Source organism: Macaca fascicularis, chromosome 16, assembly GCF_037993035.2.
Source record: "Macaca fascicularis isolate 582-1 chromosome 16, T2T-MFA8v1.1".
In the NCBI taxonomy this organism is placed as follows: Eukaryota; Metazoa; Chordata; class Mammalia; order Primates; family Cercopithecidae; genus Macaca; species Macaca fascicularis.
Window position 1 is genome coordinate 48,156,876 of NC_088390.1, and position 22,401 is coordinate 48,179,276.

A 22,401-nucleotide genomic window follows, 5' to 3' on the forward strand; every position below is an offset into this window, starting at 1 on the left:
TTCGCTGTGTAAGATATATTTCTGAATTTGAGTTGTTGGGAGTTGTGGGGAGAACTGCCACCCAAAGAGGCTTCAATTTCTGACAAATATGCAACTACTGCTACCACCCATTATACATACTGGTACCAGTCATCTGTGTCTCATAACAGAACTACAGCTGAGAGTGCCATATTCCCATTCCAGCTAGAATTGGCTCACACAATCAAAGTATAGGTAGTGGCCAGATGTGGTGGTTCACGTCTATAATCCCAGCACTTTGGGAGGCCAAGGCAGGAGGATTGCTTGAGCCCAGGAATTCGAGACTGGCCTAGGTAACAGAGGGAGTTCCCTGTCACTATAAAAAATTAAAAAATTAGGCAGACATGATGGTGCTGTCTGTAGTCCTAGCTACTTACAAGGCTGAGGTGGGACGATCACTTGAGCCCAGGAGGTTGAGGCTGCAGTGAGCTGTGATTATACCACTGCACTCCAGCTTGGGTGCAGAGTGAGACCCTGTCTCAAAAAAAAAAAAAAAAAAAAAAGTAAGTACAGGTAGCAATAAAGTCCTAAGATAGTTTGAACTCGTTAAGGTGAACAAATATTATCTCCATCTATTTTGTACTGTACCACTAAGATCATAGCATTGTCTCTAATTTAGCCTGTTGTGACCACTGGCCAGAGGCACATGTGCAGTTTTTTTTTGTTTTTATTTTTGTTTGGAGACACAGTCGCTCTGTCACCCAGGCTTGAGTACAGTGGTGCGATCTTGGCTCACTGCAACCACCAATTCCCGGATTCAAGCGATTCCCCTGCCTCAGCCTCTTGAGTACCTGGGACTACAGGCGCCCGCCACCACACTCGGCTAATTTTTTGTATTTTTAGTAGAGATGGGGTTTCACCGTGTTAGGCAGGATGGTCTCAATCTCCTGACCTCATGATCCGCCTCCCTCGGCCTCGCAAAGTGCTGGGATTACAGGCGTGAGGCCTGGCCATGCAGATTTTTTATATACCTTCACCAACCTCCAGTTTGGAATCTTCATGATGAATAAAAACATTTTACTTTCTTTTTTTTTGAGACAGAGTCTCACTCTGTTGCCCAGGCTGGAGTACAGTGGTACCGTCTTAGCTCACTACAACCTCTACCTCCTGGGTTCAAGTGATTCTTGTGCCTCAGCTTCCCGGGTAGCTGGGATTACAGGTGTGCACTCCCACAGTACACACTATCACACCCAGCTAATTTTTGTATTTTCAGTAGAGACGGAGTTTCACCACATTGGCCAGGCTGGTCTCGAACTTCTGACCTCAAATGATCCGCCTGCCTTGGCCTCCCAAAGTGCTGGGATTACAAGCGTGAGCCACTGTGCCTGGCCATGAATAAAAACATTTTCTTAGAAGCTATGTGCTGTTGTGCAGTACTAGTCAGCTAACATTTTATTATTCTGTCTTGGTGAGTAAATAGTAGGTCTTTTGTTTGTGAAAACTGAATAGTTCTTATTGTAGATGGTTATATTCATACTTCTTTGCACTCAGAAATTTTAGCCTGCGCAGATAAAATGAGAAGGTATAAATCTATCTGACCATTTTAAAGTAAGGAAACAGTTGCTTGCTGTTGTAACCAGAGAAAAAACACCCAAAAATGAATTAGTTTATAAATAATACGAGGTGAAGAAAAGTTTGGTTTTCTTTTTTTTTTTTTTTTTTTTTTTTTTGAGACGGAGTCTCGCTCTGTCGCCCAGGCTGGAGTGCAGTGGCTGGATCTCAGCTCACTGCAAGCTCCGCCTCCCGGGTTCACGCCATTCTCCTGCCTTAGCCTCCGGAGTAGCTGGGACTACAGGCGCCCGCCACCTCGCCCGGCTAGTTTTTTGTATTTTTTAGTAGAGACGGGGTTTCACCGGGTTAGCCAGGATGGTCTCGATCTCCTGACCTTGTGATCCGCCCGTCTCGGCCTCCCAAAGTGCTGGGATTACAGGCTTGAGCCACCGCGCCCGGCAAAAGTTTGGTTTTCTTAGAGGCAGGATCTCACTTTGTTGCCTAGGCTGGAGTGCAGTGGCACAATCATGGCTCACTGCAGCCTTGAACTCCTGGACTCAAGCGATCCTTCCACCTCAGCCTCCCAAGTAGCTCGGACTACAGACATGGGCCACCACACCTGACTTTTTTTTTTTTTTTTTTTGAGACGGAATCTCTCTGTTATCACCTGGTCTGGAGTGCAATGGCATGATCTCGGCTCACTGCAACCTGTGCCTCCCAGGTTCCAGCAATTCTCCTGCCTCAGCCTCCCAAGTACCTGGGATTACAGGTGCCTGCTACCACGCCTGGCGAATTTTTGTATTTTTAGTAGAGATGGGGTTTCACCATGTTGGTCAGGCTGATCTCAAACTCCTGACCTCAGGTGATCCACCTGCCTTGGCCTCCCAAAGTGCTGGGATTACAGGTGTGAGCCACTGTGTGTGCCTGGATTTTTTAAAACAATTTTTAGGAGAGATTAAGTCTCCCTACGTTGCCAGGTTGGTCTCAAACTCCTGGGTCAAGTGATCCTCCTGCCTCAGCTTCCCAAAGTGCTGGGATTACAGGTGCGAGCCACTGTTCCTGGCCTGGATGAAGAAAATTTAAAGGATACAAGGATTTAAAATACACCATCTTCCTCTCATAAAACGTATTCTAATCGATGAGACAAAACCAACATATGTACAAATGTAAGGACCAATAATAGACATATCAGGATAAATGATGAGCTATATTATGATGGCATTAATTATTAGTATTCATAAAGGCTACAAGTCCTAGTATACAAGTTCCTGCTGATAAGGACTGTAATCTCCTTTATTCAGAGTAGACTCTTCTGTCTGGCCAGTGACTGTAATATTGGCCAATATTAACATTTATAATATTGGCAGGTATTATTTATTGGTTATAGAGCAACTGTGATGTGCCAGTTACCTTATAAACATTAATCCTTTTCTTGCACACAGCAGTCCCACTGTGTTTTCTTTTCTTTTCTTTTTTCTTTTCTTTCAGATGGAGTCTCACTCTGTCACCCAGGCTGGAGTATAATGGCACAATCTCGGCTCACTGCAACCTCTGCCTCCTGGATTCAAGCAGTTCTCTCACCTCAGCCTCTGGAGTAGTTGGGATTACAGGTGCATGCCAGCACACCCAGCTAATTTTTGTATTTTTAGTAGAGATGGGGTTTCACCATGTTGACCAGGCTGGTCTTGAACTCCTGACCTCAAGTGATCCACCTGCCTGGGCCTCCCAAAGTGCTGGGATTACAGGCGTGAGCCACCGTGCCCAGCTACTGTGTTTCTTTAGTATGCGTCTTCTCCCACTCTCATCATCTATTTCAGACTTCCATCCTTCACTTTGCATAAACTCTTAACAGATGACTTTACCTCCAACTTTACAGAAAAAATAGAAGCCATCAGATGGGAATGAACTCAGCTGCCTGCCACCAAACCAAAACTACTAACATGGCCACATCTATCTGTGTAGAACAAAACAACAGTTGTAGGTGAAGCAGTCTGCCCTGCACTAGAGATGGACTTATTCTACACCTATTCTTTTCACTTTCCTTCCTGTTATACTGAAGGAGGTGTCTCTCTTCCTGTCCTTGGCCAATATCATCTTTTTTCCACTCAGGGTTATCTTTCCCAGGTTATTATTTCTCTTTTTAGTAGCTTCAACCCACCCCTCATTTTTTTTGAGACAGAGTTTCACCATGTTGCCCAAGCTGGACTCAAACTCCTGAGGTCGAGTAATCCTCCTACCTCAGTTTCCCAAGGTGCTGGGACTACAGGCTCTTGTCACTGAGCCTGGCTTCTTCTTTTCTTTTCATCAGCATTAACACACTTGGATTTTCCTATCTTTAAAAAGCATTTCCTGGATCTCACTTAGTTTTCCAGCTACTGTCTCATCTCTCTCCTCCCATTGCAACAAGAGTTCTTGAGAGAGTTGTCTACACCTGCTATCTTTAGTGCCTTACCTCCCACTACCTCCTCAGCCCATTAGAATCTGAATTCTACTTCCATTCTCTAGCAGTCATTTAAGATCACAGTGACACAGAGCTGGGCGCCGTGGCTCACGCCTGTAATCCCAGCACTTTGGGAGACCAAGGCAGGTAAATCACCTGAGGTCAGGAGTTTGAGATCAGCCTGGCCAACATGGCAAAACCCTGTTTCTACCAAAAATACAAAAAAATGAGCTGGGTGTGGTTGTGCATACCTGTAATCCCAGCTACTCAGGAGGCTGAGGCAGGAGGATCGCTTGAACCCAGGAGGTGGAGGTTGCAGTGAGCTGAGATCCTGCCACTGCACTCCAGCCTGGGCAACAGAGCTTGACGGTGTCTAAAAGAAAAAGAAAAAATGAAAGAAATCACAGTGACTCTTACTCCTAAATCTGATGGACACTTTGGCCTCCTTGTCATTTGCTCTTTACCTATTGCCTTGGCTTTCCTGATGTCACACTCTGGTTTTCCTTCTATCTCTGTTGATTACTCCACCTCAGCCTCCTTTGGAGGTTCCACCTCTATCTTTTCTCACTGCAAGTTCTTCTCCTAAGAGACCTTGTTCACTCCCATGGCTTCAGTTACTGTCTATATATATATACTGACAGCTCCCAGATTTGTGTTGTAGTCTAGGACTAGATTTCTCTTCTTAGCTCATATTACTACCCATATATTTGATGTCTCCATTTGAACTGAACTCATAGTCTTAACTTTCTCCACCTCCAGCATTCCCCTTCCAATCAGTGGTATTGCTGTTCAGTCAGCCACTCAAACCAGAAACCCAGGAGTCATCCTTGACTCTTCTCCCATTCCTTTACTCCTTACATAAAAAAAAAAAAAAAAAAAAAAAAATCAGGTGCTTTGGCTCATATCTGTAATCCTAGCACTTTGAGGGGCCAAGGTGGGGGGATTGCTTGAGGCCAGGAGTTTGAGACCAACCTGGTCAACATAGCAAGACCCTGTTTCTATAAAATATTTAAAAATTAGCCAGGTGTGGTGGCATGCGCCTGTAGTCCTAGCTACTCGAGAGGCTGAGACAGGGGGATTGCCTGACCCTAGGAGTTCAATGCTGCAGTGACCCATGATTGTGCTACTGTACTCTAGCCTTGGCAACAGAGCAGGACACTGTCTCAAAAAAAAAAAAAAAATCAATCATTGGCAATGCACAGTGGTGCACACCTGTAGTCCCAGCTATTCAAGAGGCCTCCAAAATCTATGTCCTTTATGCCCATTTCTTTCCATTTCTATTGCCGCTGCACTAATCCAGACTATAATTAATTCCTCCCTGGACTATTGCAACAGCCTCCTGAAGTGGCTGCTTCCATTCAGTCTCACATTCAACAGATATTTTTTGAATGACTCCTATGTTCCACGTACTACTTTAGGTGCCGGGGTGATAGCGAACAAAGCAGAGTTCCTGCTGTCCTGGAGTTAAATGAACAAATGGTAAAAGCTATGAAGAAAACAAATAGGTTAAAGTGATAATTGGGTCGGGGAGCAACTTAACATTAGCTAGGGCTATTCAAGGGAAAGTTGCTCTTAAGAAGTGACCCTTGGCCGGGCGCGGTGGCTCAAGCCTGTAATCCCAGCACTTTGGGAGACCGAGACAGGCGGATCACGAGGTCAGGAGATTGAGACCATCCTGGCTAACACGGTGAAACCCCGTCTCTACTAAAAAAATACAAAAAACTAGCCGGGCGAGGTGGCGGGCGCCTGTAGTCCCAGCTACTCCGGAGGCTAAGGCAGGAGAATGGCGTGAACCCGGGAGGCGGAGCTTGCTATGAGCTGAGATCCGGCCACTGCACTCCAGCCTGGGTGACAGAGCGAGACTCCGTCTCAAAAAAAAGAATTAAAAAAAAAAAAAAGAAGTGACCCTTGAGCGTTGATTGGAATGATGACAAGGAGCCAGTCTTGTGACTCTGGGAGATGAACATGCCAGCAAGGGAATGGCAAGTGCAAAGGCCCCACAGGAAACACCGAATTAGAGCAGCAGAAGGCCGGTGTGGTGGTGGAGGGTAATCCGGGGGGAGGCTGGTAGAGTAGAATAACCTGTAGGGAGGCTGATAGGAGACGAAGTGAGTCTGGAGACTGAGGAGGGTAATTATAGACCATGGCAAAAAGTGGAAATCCAGTGGAAGGTTCTAAGTAAGGGGACGGAGTGGGGTAAAACAAACTGAGCTACATTTTTTAAAGATTTCTTTAATACTCTCTCTTCTCTACTTTTTCTCTACAATGATCTTTTTATCATGAAAAAATAATTGTTTTATTTCCTTGTTAAGATCTTTGCCCATAGCTCTTAGACATAACTGGATTCCTCTCAGTTCTTCAAATACATCATGGCACATGCTGTTCTCCCTGCCCAGAATGTCCTTCCTCATAGGGACCTCATTTTTCAGTTCATAAGTTATTTACACTTCACTTCCTCGGGGAGTTTTCCTGAAGTCTATGAACCTTAGAGTAGGTTAGGGCCCTCTGTAAGATACTCCCATTTTTCGTTGCCTGCCCTCTCCCTGCCAACACACATAACCACTTTTTTTTTTGTTTATTTCTGAGATGGAGTCTTGCTCTGCCATCCAGGCTTGAGTGCAGTGCCACAATCTTGACTCACTGCAACCTCCACCTCCTGGGTTCAAGCGATTCTTCTGTCTTAGCCTCCCAAGTAGCTGGAACCACAGGCGCGTGCCACCACACCCGGCTAATTTTTCGTATTTTTAGTAGAGACAGGGCTTCACCATGTTAGCCAGGATAGTCTCGATCTCCTGACCTCGTGATCCACTAGCCTTGACCTCCCAAAGTGCTGGGATTACAGGCATGAGCCACTGCGCCCAGCCCATAACCACATTTTTATTTCATAGCATATAGCACACTTAAAAGCCAATAGAATGTTCTACCACCACCTGTGGAACTTACATACAACTGTAAGTTCCACAAGGCCAGGGATCATGTCTGGGTTGTTCATTGAGGTATCCCCAGCTCCTGGCACAGAACCTGCACATATTAGGTGCTCAACAAATATTTGTTAACTGAGTATTTTTAATCTTCACAATAACACTGAAAGTTGGATATTATTATCACTACTTACAAAAGAAGAGACTACCCAAAGAGGGTTCCATGACCTTCCCAAGATCATACTAAACATTAATTTGCATACTTACAGTAAAACACAGTAGCTTATGTTGGGGTGTCAGACAAGCAAACCCTGCCTCAGCCCTTCCACCAAGAGCTTACCCTGAGATTATAGTTTAAGAGTGCCCTAAGCAAAGTTTCAGGATTGTGAAAGTGAACCAAGGGCCAACTTCAAGTTAAAACTTACTGCTATGGTTTGAATGTTTATCCTCTTGAAACTCAGGTTGAAATTGAATCCCAGTGCAACAGTATTAGGAAGTGGGCCTTCAAGAGGTGACTGGGTCATGAGCACTCAATCCTCTTGAATGTATTAACCCATTAATGGATTAATGGGTTATCATGGAAGTTGACTAGTTATAAAAGCCACTTTGGTTCTCTCTTGTGACCCCCTTTTGCCCTGTGATGCCTTCTGCCATGTTATGATGCAACAAAAAGGCCCTCACCAGATGTGGCCTCTTGACCTTGGACTTCCCAGCATCCAGAATTGTAAGAAATACAATTTTTTCTTTTTTTTTTTGAGACAGAGTCTCACTCTGTCACCCAGGCTGGAGTGCAGTGGCGCTATCTCGGCTCACTGCAACCTCCACCTCCCAGGTTCAAGTGATTCTCCTACCTCAGCCTCGTAAGTAGCTGGGATTACAGATGTGTGCCATCATGCCTGGCTAGTTTTTGTATTTTTAGTAGAGATGGGGTTTCACTATACTGGCCAGGCTGGTCTCAAACTCCTGACCTCAAGTGATCCGCTTGCCTTGGCCTCCCAAAGTGCTGGGATTACAGGCATGAGGCACCGTACCTGGTCAAATGCACCTTTTTATTGCCTATACAGGGCAGATAGCTCTCCCTGCCATCCCCCAACTGGATGTGCTACTACCAAGGTCCAAGTTGGTTAGGGGCAGGTCTCCTGACTCCTACATTTCTTCTTCTTCTTCTTCTTCTTCTTTTAATAAATAACCCAGTCTTAGGTTTCTATTATAGCAACAGAAAGCAGACTGACACTGTCATGACACGTCCTTTATGAACTTCACCCCAATCTCCGTATCTATTCTATGGGTTTTGTGCCAAGTTTTTAGAATGTACTAAGTCCTTCAAGATGAGAAAGCAGAGAGAATATGTAGCAAGTTCTAGACCCACAGATGATTTATAAACATTGGTTCACTGTTGAATGAAATTACTAGAGTACCCTTGGAAAGTTTGCATTATTAGAAATTTTCAGAATAAGGCCGGGCACAGTGGCTCACGCCTGTAATCCCAGCACTCTGGGAGGCCAAGTCAGGTGGATCACCTGAGGTCGGGAGTTCAAAACCAGACTAGTCAACAGGGTGAAACCCCATCTCTACTAAAAATACAAAAATCAACCGGGCATGGTGGTGCATGTTTGTATCCTACCTACTCAGGAGGCTGAGGCAGGAGAATTGCTTGAACCTGGAAGACAGAGGTTGCAGTGAGCCTAGATCATGCCACTGCACTCCAGCCTGGGCAATAGACTAAGGCTCCGTCTCAAAAAAAAAAAAAAAAAGGAAATTTTTGGAATAAATTTCAATTGCTCTTTTCCAAATACATTACTTTTGGCTCCTTTCTGAATGCTAATGGTAATGTTATGTACTCGTATATGTTGGTATTGGAAGTGGGTTATAGTGAGGTGCCCCCCAAGAGCTCAGAAATAAGTTGCTCCTGTGGGAGTTAAGTAAGTAAAATCCACTCTCCTACTGAATATTACTAATTGTATAGTGGAGTAAAATTAAAGGACTTTTAATAAATGCATGGATGGAACAATGCTGTAAAAGAAGTCAGGAGGAAGGACTTGTCCTACCATATATTAAGGTATAGTATAAAGCTGTAATAAACAGAGTATGGCATTGGCATAAGAATGGAAAGAATTATAGAACATAATAGAAAGTTTCTAGCCTGGGCAACATAGTGAGACCACATCTCTACAAAAAATTTAAAAATTAGCTGGGTGCAGTGGCACATACCTGTGGTCCCAGCTACTCAGGAGGCTGAGGTGGGAGGATCATTTGAGCCCAGGAGGTTGAGGCCACAGTGAGCTGTGTTCACACCATCACACTCCAGCCTGGGTGACAGAGCAAGATCCTGTCTCAAAAAACAAAAAATCCCGAATAGTCCAAAAAACATACCAAAGCATAAAGTTTGGGAATTAAGAATGTAAAACTTATTTACTACAAACAATGCCTGAACAAGGATAAAGTCAACAAACCAGGTGGAAATAATTGCAATATATTGTATAAACAAAAAGTTTATATACCTAATATACAGAGAGTTCTAATAACCTGTAAGAAAAAGACAAACACCTTAATAGAAAAATAGACAAAGAACAATTCACAAAAGAAGCTGTACAGATGGTCAATTAGCATATTAAAAGATGTTCAGTTTAACTTGTAATCAAAGAAATGCAAATTAAAACACGGTTGTTTTTCACCTCACTGCGGAGGACAAGTATTGATAATATCTAAGGTTGCTGAGAGTATGGAGAAACAGACATCTTCATTCTCTATGTTGGGTATAAATTGGTACTACCTCTCTGGAGGATATTTGTCAGTATGTATTTTAAATGTGATTATTTTTTGACCCAGAAACTCCATTTAGACCAGTATGACATAGATTTTATTGTACATATGAATCACCTGAGGGTCTTGTTAAACTACTAATTCTGACTAAGTAGGTCCAAGGTGGGGCCCAAGCTCCTGCAGGTCTAACAAGCTCCCAGGTGGTTCTGATGACGCTGGTCCATGGACCACACTTTGAGTAGAGAGGATTTAGAGAACTTTATACCCTGGTTGCACATTAGAACCATCTGAGGCATTTTAAAAAAATACCGATGCTCAAGCCTTACCCCCAAATTATTTGATTCATTTTGTCTGAGGTGGAGGCATGGGCTTTGAAAGATCTCCAGGTGATTCTAATGTGCAGCCAGGATTTAGAGCTATTATCCTGAGGAGAAAATTGAACTATACACAAATATATATTTATAGAAATGTATGTTTATTGCAACGTTGTTTATAATATTGAAAAATTAGAAACAACCCAAATGAGGTGGGCTACTCAGTAGGCTGAGGCAGGAGAATCACTTGAGCTCAGAAGCTTTGAGGCTTTAGTGTGCTGTGCTCAGGCCTGTGAGTAGACACTGCACTCCAGCCTGAGCACCATAGCAAGAAAAAAAAGAAACAACCTAACGTCCAGCAGTAAAGGACTCATTTAAAACATTCTGGAACAACCGTAAGTAGGTTAATTAGAAATTACATCATAGATATAGACTTATTGACAGAAAGGTATTCATAACATGTTATGGAATAATGCTAGTACTAGGATGCTGGGAAGTTTATAATAGGACTATGTAAATTTATAAATAAATGTCTATGTACTGTAAATGCATAGAAAGATATGTGGAAAGATGCTTATTAAAATAGTAAAGGGGTCCTCTTAGGTGATTTCAACTTTTTATAATTATTTATAAAGCTGTCTAATTTTTAAAACTATTTATTTATTTATTTGATAGAGATGGGGGCTCACCATGTTGCCCAGGCTGGTCTCGAACTCTTGAGCTAAAGTGATCCACCCACCTCAGCCTCCCAAAGTGTTGGGGTTACAGGCTGGGCCACCGCACCTAGCCAAAGCTGTTTTCATTTTGGGGAATAGAAAGGGTTTAGAAATACTTAAAACTGGCTGGGCACTGTGGCTCACACCTGTAATCCCAGCACTTTAGGAGGCCAAGGTGGGTGGATTATCTGAGGTCACGAGTTTGACACGAGCCTGACTAACATGGTGAAACTCCATCTCTACTAAAATACAAGAAAATTAGCTAGGCGTGGTGGTACGCACCTGTAATCCCAGCTACTTGGGAGGCTGAGGCAGGAGAATCGCTTGAACCCAGGAGGCAGAGGTTGCAGTGAGCTGAATCGTGCCACTGCACTCCAGCCTGGGCGACAGAGTGAGACTCTATCTCAAAAAAAAAAAAAAAGGAAAAAGAAATACTTATAACTTAGGCCAAGTGCAGTGGTTTACACCTGTAATCCCAGCACTTTGGGAGGCCGAGGTGGGTGGATCACTTGAGGTTAAGAGTTTGAGACTAGCTTGGCCAACATGGCGAAATCCCATCTCTACTAAAAATAACAAAAATTAGCCAGGCATGGTGGTGTGTGCCTGTAATCCCAGCTACCTGGGAGGCTAAGGCATGAAAATTGCTTGAACCCAAGGAGGTGGAGGCTGCAGTGAGCCAAGGTCGTGTCACTGCACTATAGCCTGGGCAACAGAGCAAGATTCTGTCTAAACAAAAATAAAATATTTAAAACGTAAATCAACAGGAGGCAGGACTAGAATATCACAATTAATAGCTAAACCTAATCAATTTTATTATAGCTCATTTGAGGAAAAACTGTTAACAGAAGAGAATGGGTCAGTGTAGAGCATAGAAAAATGAAGCTGGGGCCGAGATTACAGGATACAGGCTCATCCCTGTAATCCCAACACTTTGGGAGGCCAAGGCAGGCAGATCGCCTGAAGTCGGGAGTTTGAGACCAGCCTGACCAACATGGAGAAACCTCGTCTCTACTAAAAATACAAAATTAACCAGGTGTGGTGGCACATGCCTGTAATCCCAGCTACTTGGGAGGCTGAGGCAGGAGAATTGCTTGAACCCAGGAGGCAGAGGTTGCAGTGAGCCAAGATCACGCCATTGCACTCCAGCCTGGACAACAGCCTAGGCGGAGTTTATTTGAAACTCCATCTCAAATAAAGAAACAAACAAAAAAAGACATAAGAAAAATAAAATAAGAAATAAGAAAAATGAAGCTGACCATCCTATAATCTCAATGACCCTTCAGAGTTCATAATAGAATATTGAATATGGCAGAGTCTATGTCTAAAAGAGAGAGCGAGAGAAAGAGCATGTGAAAGGGAGAGAAGTTGACAGAGTCTCCTCCAAAATGGTCATCCAAATTGGAAAGTCACTCTTCAAGAGAGAACCGGAGTCCAGCTGATTGGACAGGTGACAGAATCATGAGAAAGGACATTAACATTTGTTGTGTGACACCCATGTACCAGGCAGTGGTTTCCAGGTGAAGAAACCAAGTCCCATGAAAGTCAGGTAATTTCTCCTAGGTACATCACTAGTCATTTATGATGAAAACCAATGACTAACTCCAAATTCCTTCTTTCTTTCTTTTCTTTCCTTCCTTCCTTCCTTCCTTTTTTTCTTTTTCTTTCTTTCTCTCTCTCTTTCTTTTTCTTTCTTTCTTTCTTTTCCTTCTTTCTCTTTCTTTCTTTCTCTTTCTTTCTTTCTTTCTTTCCTTCTCTTTTTTTTTTTTTTGAGATGGAGTCTTGCTCTGTTGCCCAGGCTGGAGTGCAGTGGCACAATCTCAGCTCACTGCAGCCTCCATCTCCCAGGTTCCAGCGATTCTCCTGCCTCAGCCTCGGGGGTAGCTGGGATTACAGGCACGTACCACCACGCCGGGCTAATATTTGTATTGTTAGTAGAGTCGGGGTTTCACCATGTTGGCCAGGCTGGTCTCAAACTCCTGACCTCCGCCCACCTCAGCCTCCCAAAGTGCTGGGATTACAAACGTGAGCCACTGCACCCAGCCCAAATCCCTTTTATTTTCTTTTTATTTATATATTTTTTTTGAGATGGAGTTTTGCTCTTGTCACCCAGGCTGGAGTACAATAGTGCAATCTCAACTCACTGCAACCTCCACCTCCCGGGTTCAAGCGATTCTCCTGCCTCAGCCTCCCGAGTAGCTGGGATTACAGGCACCTGCCACCATGCCTGGCTAATTTTTTGTATTTTTAGTAAAGACGGGGTATCACCTTGCTGGCCAGGCTGGCCTCAAACTCCTGACCTCAGGCAATCCACCCGCCTCGGTCTCCCAAAGTGCTGGTATTATAGGCGTGAGCCACAATGCCCAGCCCCAAATCACTTTTATTTATTTATTTATTTATTGTTTATTTATTTGAGATGGAGTTTCGCTCTTATTGCCCGGGCTGGAGTACAATGGCGCAATCTTTACTTAATGAAACTTCCGCCTTCCGGGTTCAAGCGATTCTCCTGCCTCAGCCTCCCAAGTAGCTGGGATTACAGGCATGCGCCACAACACCCAGCTAATTTTGTATTTTTAGTAGAGATGGGGTTTCACTATGTTGGTCAGGCCATCTCAGACTCATGACCTCAGGTGATCCACCCACCTCGGCCTCCCAAAAGTGTTGGGATTACAGGTGTGAGCCACTGCACCTGGAAAATCCCTTTATTAATAAAACACCAAACTCTCCTGGACCAAGAATGTGAGAATTTTATTATTTGAGCAACCTGGATTTTTACCCCAGGAGCAATGAAACCATCCATGAGACCTGGAAAAAGCTGAAGCTCTCTTTTTTTTCTTTTTTTTTTTTTTTTTAACTTGTATACAGTACAGTTTCAAACAAAATTGGGGCAACTTTGTACTTTGTACCTTATTAAAACTGGGGCTTACACAGTGTGTTTGGTTTGACCTTGTCTTCATAGGATCTTCTGGCTGATTCCTTCTCTGGATGAGTCCCTGAGAATTTCTAGAATCTGGGGAGAGTAAAGGAGGGTCTGGAGCCTTCTCTATATACAAGGAAATCCCAGTTTTGTTAAAAACTTGCCAAAGGCTTGGTGATATAACTCCAAAGAGAAATCCACAGATTCCTTTCAGGTACTTCTTTGGGATTCTGTAAAGAATTGTGACTGTACACTGGGATGTTTAATAGGAAGGAAACTCCCTCCTTTATGACATCACCAGACAGAGAGGTAGCTAAGGGGACTAGTTGAGACACTCTTAGAACAACAGCCACTTTTGTGGGAGCCCAAGAACAGCAGCTTTAAAACGGGGTAAATATTCAGGCATCATTAGGATCCTGAATACAAGCGAGCCAGTAAAATATGGGATCTACTCAGAAAGGCACAATCTATCAGATGGTCAAGACAAATAAACCTGGGGCCAAGGTAGCAGTTTCAGCACAGAAAGGGTCTGAGGTTACTACTAACACATCCCCTCAGCGGGGACATGGGTACATTCTTGCCTCAAGCCATCGAAGTGCTGCAGTCTCCCTGAACCCTTCCCACCGAAGATCAGAAGCTGCACATCCCACCACTCCCCATTCGGCATCAGACTATCCTCAATCTGTCTCCCTCCAGTCAGGGCCTGGACACTATGCGGTACCCACTCCTCGGGTAACCGAGACTGGACCAAGAACAGAATCATCCCGCCATTCCTCTCCTCCTAGAAAGAACCAGCAAACTCAGACACTGGCTTCCCATGCTTCAAGCAGACTACGGAATGTTAGTCCACCTGGAGAGGAAGCAGCACGAAGAGGCGGTGAGAGCAAGTCAGGGCGCGAGGTCGGCCATCATGCCTCATCAATCCCAGATGCCAAATCTACTCGTCGGTTGAGTTTTCAAGATCAGAAGGATAACTTACAATCACAAATCTTACAAGATGACCCACCATCCAAGGTCCAGAACCCCCAAGGAGTCAGAGTTCCCCGTAGGATTTTGACTTACCCAAAGGATGAAGCAGTACAAACTGAGCCCATCCAAAGGATTACAACTGCTAGCGAGATCAGATCTCCAAGGAGTCCCTCTCGCCCAGAGCACAGAAGCAGCTGTGTCTCTGCAGACTATCAGACAGCCCAGAGAAAGGTCCCTGTAGAAGAATCAGAAACAGGTCCTTACAGTTCAATTCCTTCAAAACCCAAGGCCTTGTATAGGAATATGAACTTGGACTCATCACTCAAACTCTCTGTCCTTAAAGATTCTGATGGTGTACACCGAGTTTCTACACGGGTAGACCCTGAGTCTCTTCACAAGTATTCTGTCTATCCTGAAACCAAGCCCTCCGCAAAGGTCTTAATATCATCACAGGTGGAGTCCAATGTGAGGGCCCCAATCCGAGGAAACAACGAGGTTGGCCGCAGGGTCACCATCTCCCCAGGGGTACAGTCAGTAGAGCCAACTCACCGTGTGACAGCTCAATCAGTGTCTGAGGGCTCCCACAAGTCATCCATGTTTGTCACTCCAGAGCCCATCTATAAACAGCAAACCCCAAAACCCCCAGAAACTACCTACATGTCCCAAGGACCTACACCCAGGTATCCAGAACTCTCGCAAAAGCCCTCCATCCATGCAGAACTGGAACTGACCCCTCGGCCCTTGCCTCCTCGGTCCTTACCTAGGTACGGACCTGACTCCTCATGGTGGCCCTTGCTGAATCCTGAAGTTGAAACACCCCAAAGCCAGCCGACAACACCTGATTTTGAGCTTAAGTGTTCTCCTTCCCTAGATCCTTTATTGTCCGGTTTTAAAATAGACTCTAGCCCTTTCTGTGAGGATCTGAAGTTCCAGAGAGAGAAGGCAAGCCTATCACCACCGTCACCACCAAAGGAGTTTCCAAGTTGGGCACCACTGAATAAAGTGCCACAGACCCCCAAGCACACCTGCAAACAACCCATTCAAAGGTTTAGTGCTTTCTTCCTGGGTATGTGAAGAAGCAGACTGCCCAGGTGCAGCCCCAATTTAGTGAGATGGGATGTTGGGGTGGGCAGGAAAGACCACCTCTTCATTCTGGGAATAAGGGCTGCTCTCCTGCCAGTGCCAAAGCTAGTCCTATCCTTGAGCCTATTGCTCCATTCCTTCCCTGCCAGCTTCTCTGTGCTCCAAGCTAATGACATCGATGATGATGCTTGGGCCGGGCGACAGGCATTGACTCCTCCAGGCAACACTGCTTACCTTTTCAATTGAAGGTAGTAGAGAGGGCTTGCAGGGTTGAAAGCTGCTTCCTGAGTGGGGATGAAGAACTGAGCTGGGGTGAGGGCCGGTAAGGGCTGTTAAATAGAATAAGGGCCTCAGGTAAATACTCTGACTACAAAGTGGAGAGGGTGGGGTGCAGATGAGCTGGGATTCCAGGAGGGGAAAGGCATTCACAGTGGCACAGAGAGAGGGTGTAAAAAAGGGAAAGGGAGAATGGGTATATGATATATAGTTCTAGGCTGGAGGAGCTTCTTGGAGAGGACCAAGGGCTGAGGGCACCTTTGGGTGGAGAAATGTGGAGCTAGAAAGGGAGCTGCAAGTAGTGGAGGGTGGGATGTGCATCCCACAGAGAGAAGAAAAGCAACCATCTCTCTGTTACTTTCAGATGTCTCAGAGGAAATGTACAATCGTGTCATCTGGTGGCTGAAAGGTCTGTGCTTTTCCCTCCTATGGGTCCACTGTGGGAGCTTGGGGGATGGGAGGACAGGTGAGGAGTGGCATCTATGTATCTACAGAGTTGGGTCGTTTAGGAGGTAAATGCTGGGATTTTGACCTGAAGAAGCAGAGGAACTTCTCATCTTGCTGAAAATTTCACCATTAGAGTCATTTCTTTGGGGGCTTGGGATCTTTTCCATTTTCAAGAGTCTCCTTTTAACAGGAAGTTACTTCTGGAATGGAGAATAATTTAAGCCTCATGGCCTTTTCAGCTTAGTTGGTCACCTATCACATGATTTAAAAAAAATACACCAAAGCAAACCGCCTGCTTCACAGTCTTGCTCAGAGTTGACTTCACCCTAATTCAGGCTGGGGACTCTTCTCATGTGTTTCTCGGGTTCCTCAGAACCCTCCTCATGCCCCCACTCTACCACCTGGGGTACTTATTGGTGCTGCCCAGGCAGGATCTTCAGAGATGTCTGGGCCTCCCCCTTGAGACCGTCAGTGTGTCTTGCAGCTCTAGAATACTTAAGAGAAGTGTCCCCAGACCTTGTGACCCTCCGCTCCCTTTATACTCTTGGCTTCTCTGGGGGCAGGGGAGGGTGGGGACCAGCCCTCAAGGAGTAAATCTTGGCAGCAGGGACCTCTTGCTGTGAGCATTTTGGCCCAAAATATACTCCAGCCCTATGAGCATGACAGAGGCCAGGGCTATGGATAAAGCAGTTCCTGGGGAGGAGAGAGCCCTGGGAATGCCGTCCAATCCCAACCAGCATGAGCCCTCCTAGTGATGGTCAGCAAAGAGCAGAGAAGGGCAGTCCTCCTCAGAGGGAGCAAAGCTCTATAGAGTAGCAGCACAGTAAAGTACGAACTCGAGTTATCTAAGGATTTGGGCCCTGGGTCCACTATTTTCTGACTGTGACCTTGGGTAAGTTATTTTACCTCTCCAAGCATCAGTTTCCTCATCTGTTAATGAGAATAATGGCTCCCTCTTAGGGTTATTGTGAGGATTATTACAAGCTATTACCGAAAAAACACTTAGCACAGTGCTTGGCAACAGTGAGCATTCAGTAAATACTAGCTGCTGTTATTTGGGCCACTTGCACTTGGAAGGGATTGGGCCAGGTTTGCCCAAGTCCACTGGGCGTCTTTAGTAAATTTCTCTTTTTCCCCTCCTATTGGCACTCTCTGAATTCCATTTGCTGCCCCCTGGGAATGCCTGGCTTCTACTCTGTTATGACAGATGAGGAGGTAAGAATGCCCCTGGGAGGTTACTCCCAGTCTTCCTGGGCCCACCCTACAATCCAAATCCATCTCCTGTCCTGTAATGGGAGAAGGCATGGAGGGAGACAGAGCTGCTCCCTATGGTTGAGCAGATTGTTCACTGCACAAGAGCACTGGGTGGAGGGGGTAAGTGGGGGGCCGAAATCTAACCTGTGTTCCATTTGCCAAGCTGTGCACCTGTGGGGCTGCATCTCCCCAGAGGGGGATTTGCACAAAAGCACTGTATGAGCTAGTTGCAGTCCTAGAAAGAACAGACCTTTTGGCAGATGATGAATCTTGCCAAGTGCTCTGTGGGAAGGCTGTCTAGGTAGCCGTTGGATCAGTCCCCACCTGGTTCTCCTCTTTTCAGCCTGGGGCATTCTAGAAAGGGGTCGCTTTTTTGGGTTACACACTATTTGGGTCCTCAACTTGGAAAAACTCAAGGTGGACTCTGCTCTCAGCAGTCCTGTGTCCTCATTTTGGCAGTGTCCTGATTTCACTGCATTGTTCCCATAAGTACTTTGGCTATTCTTGGCCCATGTTTGATAAGATGGTCAAAGCTCTTCCTACTTCCATTATTTTCTCTTGCCGTATTTCTCTATTACCCAAAGCCTAACAATGGCCTCTAATGGGTCCCATTCATGGGCTGACTCAGGATGCACAGTTGGCCACAGATAGAAAGCAAACCAGTGCATAGTGGGGGTCAGCCTAAGCTCAGATAATGGAACAGCTGAAGGGGAGGTGACCAGAAACAAGGCTGCCACCTCCCACTGCCATGGGTTCTTATCCAACCCTGAGCTCAGCTGTAGGTGGGAGTGGCTACTTTCAGAGATTATCTCCATGCAAGACAGTAAGTCCCTCCCTCCCTTTCTCCCTTCCTTCCTTCGTTCCTCCCTCCCTTCTTTCAATGAACAATTTTTATTCAGATGCCTAGCACTCTACTAGGCACTTTTAGGGGAAGCATTGAAGTTTCACAGCACACACATTCCTTGGCCTTGAGAAACTTGCCATGATATGGTTGGGGAGATAAAACACAAACAGGAAACATTTAAACAACAATATGAAATAGTTGGTGCTGAAATGTCAAAATAGATGGAACAGACTGAGTAAGTGCTCTTGGAGGGTCTTAGGAGAGAGGGAGTTCGCAGGGATATGGGTAGGGGGTCAGGGATATGGGTAGGCCCTCCTTCCCAAAGCCAAGGGATGGTGGTGTCTTAGCTAGCCTTTTGCTCACCCCTAGATGCAAATCTGTACCTTTGGGAAGGGGTTAATATTTTCCTTCAGTCAAGATTTGATGTTTTTGACTGAGCAAGCTCCTCCCTGTTCTCCCCCATCCTCACCCCCTTTTTCTGTGCATCATGTTTTAGTTTAGTAAGTCAAAAGCCTTGGCAACAGGATGGCTCCTTCCTAAAATAGCTCTTATCCTGTCTCAATAATTACAGCTCTCCAGCCCTGTTCAGCAACAGAGTTGCTCCCCAGAAGCCGAGAAGAGAAGGCTCCCAGGCAGCTGGGCTGCTGATCTTCTCTGACATTCTGGAGGTAGGATGGCATGGAGGTGGGCCAGGTGCTCTCTAATGCATGAGAGAGCTAGGCTCTCCCCAGCCTGTCCCCCAGCCAGCATGGCCCCATGCAGACTCAGGATGGAGATGCTGTGGTGCTGGTGTCCAAGGCCTCTGATTCCTCTAATCTGGGAATGGTTGACCATAGAGTCTGTTCCAGATTCCATTCCTGGCTGGGATTCTCTGGTGGCCTGGCCACGATGCCTGGCTTGTGGAAGGCATCATGTTTGTTGTTGAGCTTCACAAGCTTCTCTGGGTGAACAGCTGGGGATGGCACCTGATTCAGCCCATCTCTTTCTCCTAAGTGTCAGTCCCTTCCCAAATGGCCCTTCAAGGCCCTTTTGTCTAAGGAATGGGGTGGACAGATGCTTCTCATCCTTGGATTGGGACATTAGGGGCTGGAGTCTCCCTAGAGGAGTTTGTGCTGGACTGAGGGAAGCATTCCTGATGGGGTTTTTTTGGGATCAGAACTAGCAAAAGCTCAACAGGAAGGTCCTGAGGGTGCCCTAATGGGTCACTGGGGGCTGTCTTCTCACATAGCCCTGGGGAGTTCCTGAAAATAAAGCAGTTCTGATGGGAGGGACTGCAATGCCTTTGATGGACAGGGTGTGTTAGCCCCAAGATCCTGTTTCCTCAAGGCATCTGACCTGCTCATCCTTAAATGTGACTTCTCAGGCTGTCATAGGGCAAGGTGGTTTACTCTCTGCTCTATCAATTATGCAAGAAACCAACTCTGGAAAATAGGCCAGGAATCAGAGGAGGCCATCTCACTGATACTTAAGGCAGACCTCAGTGTCTTTTGGATGACATGTCATGTGACCCCTGAGGGATAGGATGATCAGCCTCCTGTTGTCTTCTGAATCACAGGAACATTTTGCTCAGGTTGGCTTCCTTTACAAAGAGAAATCCAAAGCCTTTGAGGAACTCAGGGAGTTTCCACATTCATGAGGATGTTCACAGAATCCTAGGTCATGGGCTATCTGGAAGGAACCCTCTCTCACTTTTTTTTAAAGTGCTCTGTTGCCCAGGCTGGAGTGCAGTGGTGCGATCCATAGCTCATTGTAATCTTGAACTCCTGGGCTCAAGTGATTCTCCTGCCTCAGCCTCCTGAGCAGCTGGGACTATGGGCACCAGCCACTGTACCTGGCATTTCTCTTGCTTCGGGTAGAGGTTCATAGTTGAGAAGAAAGAGAATCGTTGAAAGAATGGAGCAGAACTGCTGAAAATGGGGCAAGGCATCTCGGGAGGCTTTTTTTTTTTTTGAGACGGAGTCTCGCTCTGTCGCCCAGGCTGGGAGTGCAGTGGCATGATCTCGGCTCACTGCAACCCATGCCTCCCGGGTTCAAATGATTCTCCTGCCTCAGCCTCCTGAGTAGCTGGGATTACAGGCACCCACCACCACGCCCAGCTAGTTTTTGTATTTTTAGTAGAGACGGGGTTTCACCAAATTGGTCAGGCTGGTCTCAAACTCCTGACTTTGTGATCTGCCTGCCTCAGCCTCCCAAAGTGCTGAGATTACAGGCATGAGTCCCCACGCCTGGCCTTGGGAGGATTTTTATAGCAGTTTGACCATTGTTCCACAGCTTCTTAGGAAGCAAGCATCTTACCCCATCAGATGGCACTCTGTTCATTTCCAGCTACCATGGGCAGCCAATTCCAGAGCAGGATGGAAGGCTGGTGACCTCTGGCTAAAACTTGCTAATTTGGGGACAGGCTAAGTTGACCAGCTCATCAGGGTTTGCCTGGGACTTTGCTGGTTTTAGCACTGAAAGTCCCATGTCTCAAGAACCCCCTCAGTCCTGGGCAGACCAGGACAGTTGGTCACCTAGTACAAGCTGTGGTGCAGTCTGCCTGGAAGCACAGAGTGAGGGGACAATGTCCTGGCTTCACAGTGATACATGGGCAGGTTACTCCCTCTGCCTATAAAATGGGGGCAGGAAAATACGATGCTTTTCTCTCAGACTTGATAGCAGAGCTGAGGGCAGACTCTCTTCTTAGTTCTTTGTTTTGCCCAGAATAATCCCACATAGGGAAAAATCTGCCACATCCATCGTGGACTTTTTGGTGTATTTTCAGAAGCTGTGTGGTGACTGGAACCAATCTCCAACATCACATCTTTCTGCAGAGTAGTTTGGTGCTGTTTGAAATGGTGGATTTTCCAAGTAACAGAAACAGTGGGCCTGGGTAGAGTAGGGAGCTTGGCTTCACAGGCCAGGGTGCATACTCGGGTGAGGAAGTAAATCTGTAACCAAGGAGCCACCCTGACAGGTGCTCAGCCAGAGGCAGGCTGTCCTGAGAAGCAGAAATGGCCGTGTCCCTCACCCTCCTCTGCTCAGCTGCCTTTGGCTCAGCTGCTGTTAGGGGAGCAGCAGGAGACAGCTGCACCTTGAGGGCTGAATGAAGCCTGGAGGAGGGGGACAGAATGTGAAGCAGTTCCTGAGGGAAGCTCAGGCTGACACTGTGGGTGTCGCTTCCTTGGCACACCCACTGCCGGCAAAGCCATCTAGTTCCAGGGGTCTCCACAGTGGCTGTTTCCGGGAACTTGGGTGGGTAGGTCTGAGACCAAGCACTAGCTTTCTAGAGATGGTGTCTAGCTGGAGAAGCTGACTCCACAGATGGTGGTGGCTTGGTCATTCCAATGTCACTTTAATTTAAGGCATTACTCTGGTATTCTCTGTCCTCCCATCTCTTTACCCCTATTACATGTGCACACTCCAAATCCTTTGGAGGGAAGGCATTTGAAATAGTCACAGTTGACAGTTACTGGTTTGATGTTGATAATTTTCTTATTAGTGGAGATAATAGCTACCATTCATTTAGTGATCACATTAAGTGCATTAGTGGGTTTTCATAGTAACCTATGAGTGGATTTATGCTCCCTGTTTCACAGATGAAGAAACTGAGGCTCAGAGTTTGTTCATCAAAGCTGGAAGCATTTTAAGGAGCAGTCTGTCCCAGGGAGTCAACTATATGGTATAGAAACCCTTCTTCTATAGCCACGTCTCCCTGGAAAATACTTTTCAATATTTCAGCAGCACCTTTAGGTATCAAGAATTGTGAAGGGAAAGGTTTTAGTGGGAGTAACATCTGTGTCCTTGCATGTGAACCATGAGGCTGGGAGGTGGGTGTGAGCTTGTGAGCAGCCAAGATGAAGGGCAAGTGAAGGGTCAATGAAGCCCAGAGCCTCAAGGCTTGTCTGGGCTCTAAAATCAGAATGGAAAACTAATCAATGAGTCCTTTTAGTCAATCCATATTGATCAGCC

General features: G+C 45.9%; 1 protein-coding gene across 1 annotated transcript; it reads left to right on the forward strand.

Moving 5' to 3' along the window:
• The first annotated feature begins 13,491 nt into the window (after nt 1-13,491).
• Nucleotides 13,492-16,654, forward strand: LOC141408791 (uncharacterized). Its single transcript, XM_074019168.1, has 2 exons — nt 13,492-15,612; nt 16,270-16,654. Exons 1-2 carry the CDS (start codon nt 14,019-14,021, stop codon nt 16,419-16,421), a joined length of 1,746 nt encoding a protein of 581 aa, XP_073875269.1. The 5' UTR covers nt 13,492-14,018; the 3' UTR covers nt 16,422-16,654.
• Nucleotides 16,655-22,401: the final 5,747 nt, after the last annotated feature.

Coding starts and splice junctions, on each gene's coding strand:
- LOC141408791 (XM_074019168.1), top strand. CDS start 14,019: ATGGGATCTACTCAGAAAGGCACAATCTATCAGATGGTCAAGACAAAT. Junction 15,613..16,269: donor GTTTAGTGCTTTCTTCCTGG/GTATGTGAAGAA, acceptor TGTTACTTTCAG/ATGTCTCAGAGGAAATGTAC.